At 47.6% G+C, this 8,367-nt stretch overlaps 1 protein-coding gene across 1 annotated transcript; it reads right to left on the reverse strand.

Annotated features, from left to right (window-relative positions):
• Positions 1 to 515: 515 nt before the first annotated feature.
• LOC101776468 (leucine-rich repeat receptor-like kinase protein FLORAL ORGAN NUMBER1) lies at positions 516 to 1,871 on the reverse strand. Its single transcript, XM_004983270.2, has one exon. It carries the CDS (start codon positions 1,869 to 1,871, stop codon positions 516 to 518), a length of 1,356 nt encoding a protein of 451 aa, XP_004983327.1.
• Positions 1,872 to 8,367: the final 6,496 nt, after the last annotated feature.

Genomic DNA, 8,367 nt, shown 5'->3' on the forward strand with positions numbered 1-8,367 from the left:
TGCCTTCCGATCGACGGATGGTTTGTCTCCTAATTTTCTTTGAGTATGTCCCGTGCAGTCAAGTCTGTTGATCCCTTTTTTGTCGCCCTCATGAGACGTCGCGCCGCTCTCGCCGAGACGCAGCCAGACGTGCGTCAATCGCCGGCCGCCGTCTTCGCGAATTCGTGCAAAAGCTCAAGGCCACACGCTTACACCTACGTGCGTGCACTACCGGGTAAAGGAGGACACGCTCAGGCGTACAACGCAACACAGAGTGACGATATTTGTTCTTTTTTTAAAAAAAAATCTTGTTTCAATGAACAATTACACTGCTGATTAGAAGTGCATAAATTAATTTTATTCTTTTCAACGCTCCAATTTAGGCCCCCGGCCCATTTAGTTTCGTACAGGGCCTCGGAATTTTTCTGGACGGCCCTGGGACGCACGCATCCTACAAAATATATAGTGATCGAAACACGCTAATTGCAATTAACTATAGAGTAGATTGCCACTCGTGTGTTCAAATATATATACCACTAGAGTTTGCCATCGAGGAGATCCTCGGTGAGCTGCAGCATGTTCGTCTCCGGGAGGTCAAAGAGTTGAGCCGGCACAGAGCCGCTGAACATGGTCTTGCCAAGGCGGATGCGCCTCAGCGTCTTGCACTGGGCGAGTGAGTCGGGAATCGGACCAGACAGACAATTCTCCATCAGCACGACTACCTCCAGCATCCCGCCCGCACATAGATCAGGCGGTATATGCCCTGTGAGGTGGTTGGTGGCCACGTCCAACATCTTCAGTGGGCTGTTCTTGCCTAGTCCAGCCGGGAGGTTGCCTGTGAGGTTATTCTCCCAAACTTGCAACACCTCCAGGTTCGGTAAGTTGGCCACGAACTCCGGTATGTTGCCACGGAGGTGGTTGCGGAACAGGTGTAGAAGCGTGAGGCTGGTGAGGTTAGCGAGGCCGGCTGGTATCTCGCCGGTGAGCTCATTCATGGAGAAGTCAAGCGACTCGAGATTCCTGAGGCCACCGAGCTGCGTGGGTATCTCCCCGGAGAGGCGGTTCATCTGAAGGAAGAGCGTGTCGAGGTGTGCGAGCCGGCCGAGCTCTGGCGGGATGGGGCCCATGAGGTTACAGCTGCTCATGTCCAGGCGGACGAGCGAGTCGAGCTCGCCGAGCTCCGGTGGGATGCCGCCGTCGAACAGGTTGAAGTAGCCGATGTACATCTCCCGCAGCCGCTTGAGGCGCGCGAGCGACGCAGGTACCCGGCCGGACAGCGAGTTGCCGTTGAGTCCCAGGTACTCGAGCGCCGTGAGGTCGGCGTAGCTTTCCCATATGGCGCCAGAGAAGTAGTTCCCGCCAAGGTGGAGGTAACGGAGGCGCGTGTGCGCGGCGCCAAACGGCGGGAGCGGGCCGGAGAGGTTGTTGTTGTAGGCGTCGACGACCTCCAGAACCGGGAAGTAGGGCTCTCCTGCGCCGGCCGGCGCGGGGAACGGTCCGGTGAAGTTGTTGTTGGAGAGGTTGAGGTGGCGTAGCGCCGGCAGCTCGGCGAGTGACGCCGGGACGCTGCCTGCCAGGGAGCAGGCGGTGACGGTGAGGTTCTCGAGGGCGTCGAGCAGCGCCATCTCGGGCGGAAGGACGCCCCCCTGCAGCGGTATGCCTGTGAGGTTGATCCCGACCACGCGGGCGGCCGCATCGCAGGACACGCCCGAGAAGGAGCAGTGCGCGGGCGGCGCGGCGGCCGGGTCCCAGTCGGCGAGAGCGTTGGAGGTTGCTGGGACCAGCGCCACCTTGAGTTTGACCAACGCGTTCACGTGTCGATCCGTCGAAGCGGAGGCGGAGGTGGAGCCAAGGACCGAGAGGAGGAGGAGAGGGACAAGGGGAGGCATCATTGTGGTGGCTGCGGCTGCTGCGTGGCGGCGACCGGCGGGGAGACGTGTGAATAAAAGGGTAGTGGCGGTAGTGGATGGAATCAGCATATCGAATCCCCAGGATGGAGACGGGGATTACAGCGCCCTGCTAATCAAGCTCCGCTACATGGATTCTGAACAGCTGACAATACAGTTAGGTAGTGTTTGGTTGAACTGGTTGGCTCAAATGTAACATAATCTGATTACTGAACTGGTTGGCTCAAATGTAACGTAATCTGATTACTGAACGTAACGAATCCTATTACATATGTTTGGTTGCGGTGCTTTATAATCAATTGACACTGTAATCGAATCCCTTACCTAAATAATATTTATACAAGCTTGTTACCCCTCCTCCTCTACCGTAATCAGATATAGCACCGACACAGTAATCTGATTACGTTACCAGAGTGCAACCAAACAAAGAGGGCAATCACCCATTCCACCGCCAAATAAACTGTAATCTGATTCCCTTTGCGTTTACATTACCTTAGCACGAACGAAACACTATCTTAGATCGACGGAAATTCCTAAACATTTAGAGCGACGGAAGGGATGATATGGACTCAACAGGTAGGGCCAATGTGTCAGGTCCCTCTCTCTCATATTGCATCCCCTTCTTCACTGTGGCACCATGTCGCATCCCCTCCGTCATGCCACCATCGGCATCCCGTCCGCTCCTCCCGCGCGTGGCCGTTTAGTTTCCCTTCCACTGTTCTTCCTTGCTTTGCAGCTGCCTCCGTCACGTTGCGCACGCCGGCCAACTGCTAGGTGCTCTCTCACACTCGATCATCGATCTAGTCATGACTAGAGTCATTTATGGGATTTTTAGTTAGAAATGGCTTCAAGTCAAGGTAAGGAAGAAAGTAGAGGTGGGCTGCCCTTGTAATTTTATGAAATATGCACACTAACTGACCTTCCATGCGCCTCCTTTTGTCCCGGTTTAAAGTTAGCCCGGGACAAAAGGGGGCACGCCATGGTAGGTTGGAATGGAGCGAAGCTTTACTCCCGGTTGGTATTTGCAACCGGGACTAAAGGGTGGCCTTTAGTCCCGGTTGTAACGGCTAGATTCCAGGCGTCGGTAGCGTGCCCCTTTTATCCCGGTTGGAGCCTCAAACCGGGACAAAAGGACCACTCTTTTGTCCCGGTTGACCAACCGGGACAAAAAGTTTAGTTCCGGTTGGAATTACCAACCCGGAGTAAATTTCAACCGGGACAAAAGGGGTTCCTTTTGTCCCGGTTGGAGGTATTAACTGGGATAAAAACTCATCCCCCATTATATCCCAAGACAGAGGTCTTTCTTCCTTCTCCAGCCCGAGCCAGTCCACTCCACAAAGACAAATAGTTTCACCTACTCTCCGGTGGCGCCGAAGCAAGCCTACGGGAGGTGTTGCCCGAAATTTTTTTCCCTCATTTCCGTGGAAATTTGACTCATCCAAAATATTGTGAAGGTTACCTACTTTATCCTCTTGTTATGCTTTGATTTATGCTTTACACAGGGAGAAAAATGAGGTTGTTTGTTAGAAAGAGGGAGAGTGAAAAGGATTTGTATTTATATATATTTTTAACCTAGAATGTGATGGATAGTTTGCTTGTTATATACGATTTGTATTAGTTAAAACAACTTGATGTGTAGAATGGAGATGGATAGTTTATTTGCTAGAATGTGAAGTAGAAAATGGAGAGGATTTTGAGCTAGAATGTAAGGGAGATTGGAGTGTACATGTGAGGTAGAATTGAGAGGATTTCAATATTAATTATGAGGATAAAATTAGTATGTCATATGTGTCATATATAGTATGTGTCCTTGCAGCGGTTTAAGAATGATGCTACCCTTATCTAAACGGTTTATCTTGTCAAATTCAATATGGTTTTTCAAATCTGTACTTGTTGAACTTGCATGCCGTGTTCATCTTGGTAAGCATATTCTCCACCGAGCGGCAACGGACGTTAAGGAGGAGCTTGGATTCTATGAGAAAGAGCGGCAACGGACATTGTGGAAGATCATGTCCGCTTTCTCGTAGAATCGGAGCTCTTCCATTGCGAAGTACGGTGCCGCCCGGTGGAGAAATGCTCGCCGAGATGATCATGGTTTTCAAGTTCAACAAGTTCTACAGTGCTAAGGTATGAATTTTTGTACATAGAGATGGCTTCTACTGCTGGAGCTAGTGGCGATGGTGGGGGCGATCGTCGTTCCTCTCGCGGCAAGGGGAAAACATAGTTCGCCCTCATGATAAGCTGAAGAAAATGAGCATGTGGGATTAAACAATGCTTCATTTTTTGCAAAGACGTCATGAAAATGCTGTTACGACGGGTCAGGAACCTCCTTTTGGTGGTCCTTATGCTCCACCGTCAGTCCCAGGTGTTTCACGTTCACTTAGTACTACCATTGCAGGAGGCACAAATAAACCACAGGATGAGGCTGCGTCAGCGGAACCTTCATCTTCGATGCCCAAGGATGCTTAAAGCCCTCCTAGATAATCCTCGGTGGATGGCTTGTCGTAGTGTATCATGTTGTTTGGATCTGAAATTTAAATATGTGTATTTCTATCTATATCTAAACTTTCAGCATTATTTGCACTACAAAGTTTGACATGGAAATAGCATGTAGATAAGTTATAAAGTGTATAAAAAAAGGGAAAAAAATTGTAATCCATTTCCATGCGTAATCCATTTTCATGCATAATACGATGCAGATGGACCGGCAATGGATGTATAATGCGGACAGATGTAGCAAAGTGCTTATTGATGGCTTGCGTTATTTTCTCGAAGTGGCCAAAGCGAACAAGCTAGAGAATGGGTTCGTATGTTGTCCATGTTTCCAATGCAGTAACAAAAAGGACTATTCAAAGGATTCCTGGGGGACTATTCATAGCCACTTGTTTAGATACAGTTTCATACATAACTATTTGGTTTGGACCAAGCATGGTGAAAGAGGGGTTGTAATGGAAGATGGTGAAGAGGAGGATGATGATAACAACATTTCGGACTGAGCTGCAGGCCAAGCTTTTGAAAATACTCCGATGACCTTGGTCAGGTGCTACGGGATGCACACAGAGATTGCGAAACTGAGAAGGAAGCAGCAAAGTTGCAGCGCATGATAGATGATCACCAAAAATTATTGTACCCAAATTGCCAACAGGGCCATAAAAAATTGGGTACCACACTAGAATTTGTGGAATGGAAGGCTAAAAATGGTGTGTCTGATAAGGCATTTCAGGGGATGTTGAAAATTGTCAAGAAGATTCTTCCCGAGAATAATAAATTGTCGTCCACAACATATGAAGCTAAATAGATTATTTGCCCTCTGGGATTGGAGGTTCAGAACATACACGCATGCCCTAATGATTATATCCTCTATCGTGGTGCTAAATACAAGAAAATGGATGCTTCTCCCGTGTTCGAAGCACAGCGATATAAGATCAGGCGAGATGATCCTAGTGATGTCGAGGGCCAGCCTCTCAAGAAGGGAGTTCTTGCGAAGGTGATGTGGTATTTCCCTATAATACCACGCTTGAAGTGCTTGTTCAGGAACAAGGCGAATGCTAAGTTGATGTGATGGTACAAATAAGAACGTAAGGAAGATGAGATGCTGAGACACCCCCAGATGGGGCCTAGTGGAGATCAATTGATAGAGCATTCCCGGACCGCCGCCTCCTCCGTCGCTCCATCCCGCCGCCTCCTCCGTCGCTCCATCCCGCCGCCTTCTCCGTCGCACCCCCTCAAGCTCGTCGCCGCCGCCTCCGTCGTGCCGCCTCATCGCTGCCTCCGTCCTCGTCGCCACCTCCATACTCGTCATCACTGCCGGCCTCCGCCCTCATCGCCGCCACCTCGCTCCGTCCCCGCCACCTCCTCCGTAGTGCCTCCTCGAGCTCGTCATCGCCGCCTCCATCGCGCCTCCTCGTCGCCACCTCCATCCTCGTCGCTGCCTCTGTCGCTCCATCCCCGCCTCCGCCGACGTCCGCCGCCCCGGCCTCCTCATCCTGCATATTGCCAATCCGCCACCCCCACCACCGCTGTTTCGCCGTCCCAGCCGCTGTACGACCTCCTGCCCCCGCCGGCCCTAGCTCCCGCACCTACGACGGGGACTTTGCTAACGCAAGCCACCGGGTTGCTGACACAAGGGCCCTTTTTTTTTTAGAAAATCAATAGAAATTTGTAGAAAATCAGTAGATTAGTAAAAAATCAATAGGAAATTACTATTATTAGTTGAAACTCAGTAGGAAATTACTATGATTAGTAGGAAATTAGTATAATTGAGTTCAGATGCTTAGTATAATTTTGTAGACATTTTGTATTACTTTTAGGAATTACTATGTTTCATTATAAATGATTTGAAAATTAGTAGAAATTTGTAGGAATGGTAAACACTTATTTAGTATAAATGCTTAGTCTAATTTTGTATACATTTAGTATAATTGGTAGAAATTCTTACAAATTACTAGAAATTGGTAGAAATTTAGTAGAAATACTTAGAAATTAGAAGAAATTTGGTAAAATTCTTAAAATTAGTAGGAATTAGTAGAAATTTTCTAGAAATTCCAATAAATTAGTAGAAATTTGTATATACACTTCAAATTTGGTAGAAATTAGTAGAAATTGGTATAAACACTTCAAAATTCGTTGGATTCATTCAAGACTATCATGTATGATTTCATGTTATTCTATGATTTCATGTATATACCTTAACGTACATGTAACTATGATTTCATGTAAGTTTGATTTCGTGTATGGTTTCATGTGTATGTTTCAATCAGTTTGTTTTTTTTCCATGGTTGTTCTCTGATTTCGTTTATATACCTTAACGTACATGTAACCATGATTTCATGCAAGTTTCATTTCGTGTATGGTTTCATGTGTACTTTTCAATTAGTTTGTTTTTTTTCCATGGTTGTTCTATGATTTCATGTATATACCTTAACGTACTTGTAACTACGATTTCATGTATGTTTAAAGTAGTTGAGATGGCAGACGACAAGACCGCAAGGTGTCTAATAGAGCGAATTATTGCTGGTGATGCTAATGGCTCCAACCTTCCCATAACGTACACCGATGATGAGGGTACCCAGGTGGACATGTTCCTCAACATGTCAGGCTGTGACAATGAAGAGCCTGAGCCCCAGCAAAACCTTGCCATGGCGGAAGGTTCTGGCAATGGCAATGAAGAGCTCGAGCCCCAGCAAAACCTTACCATGGCAGAAGGTTTCGACGAGGTATATATAATTTCCATTGTTTTACCCCATCTATAATGTCTTATTCGTTATTACTATGTACTAATTAACAAATCTTGAACTGTTAGCCCTCTGGATCGACGAAACGTAAGAAGCCCCAAGGTCGTACAAGGGTGATGGATGGGAGGCTTGTCGTCACGGAAGTCACAACAGAGGGCAGGTCGATTGCTCCTGAAAAAGTAGCAAAGAAGTATGTGAGTCAAATCGGGGCAATCGTAAAGGACAACATGCCTATCAGCATCAGGGAATGGAAGGGCAAAACAACTAATCCATATGCGCTCCCAAATACACAAAAGAATATGCTGTGGGAAGATATCAAGAGACATTTCACATTTCCCGAAGGATATATTAAAAAGGATGTGAAAGCATGGACACTGAAGAAGATGGCCACACAATTCTAGACATTCAAGAAGATGCTGGATGCCAACTACTTTAAGAAGGGTCGAACTCCAGATTTCAATGTGTGGCCAAAGTTGAGGGACCACTGGGAGGCATTTGTCGAATACAAGAGGAGCGAAGACGGTGTGAAAAAGATCCAGACCAACACTACAAATGCTGGTCAAAAGGAGTACCATCATCGTCTAGGGCGAGGTGGTTATGGCACAGCAGTTCCCACATGGAAGAAGATGGAACAAGACCTGATTGATCTGAGTATCGTACCAGCAACTATTGAATAGCCTGAACGATCAAAAAATTGGTATTACACTCATGGAGGCTTCCTGAGCCAAGAGGATGGGACGTTGATATTCAATGAGACAATACGTCAACAGGCCGAAAGGCTTATCAAGAACATTGAAGATGCTAATGGTGGGAGGTTGAAGGTGGACCGATAGAATAATGAGCTCACATTGATCCTCGGGAATCCTGAGCACCTAGGACGTTACTGAGGGTTCGGGGTCATTTCGTGGAAGTTTGCTTTCCAAGGTGAGAGCGCATCGTACAGAAGCCGCAAGCGAAGAAAGGAATAGATCAAGAAGAGATGGCAGCACATGCTAGAATCCAAAGTGTATTCACAAGAAGTAAGAATGTTGGAGGAAATCAATCGTTGAGTTGTGAAGTTTGCTCAATCTGGAGCATTGCCGGATCCAAACTTTGCCAGCCCTTCTCAACACCTCATGAGCAGCTATGCTTCTACAGAGCTCCCCGATGTGCAGATGCCAAGCTTACCCGTGGACGAGCAACGGTTCGCTGTGGATGCCATCATGCAACGCACCTCATGTGAGCTGCATATACAGGTCGGCAACCTC

The sequence above is a fragment of the Setaria italica genome, chromosome IX (assembly GCF_000263155.2).
Source record: "Setaria italica strain Yugu1 chromosome IX, Setaria_italica_v2.0, whole genome shotgun sequence".
Taxonomy (NCBI): Eukaryota; Viridiplantae; Streptophyta; class Magnoliopsida; order Poales; family Poaceae; genus Setaria; species Setaria italica.

What these genes read in the sequence shown, in the direction of transcription:
- LOC101776468 (XM_004983270.2), bottom strand. Translation starts at nt 1,871, where the DNA reads ATGATGCCTCCCCTTGTCCCTCTCCTCCTCCTCTCGGTCCTTGGCTCC.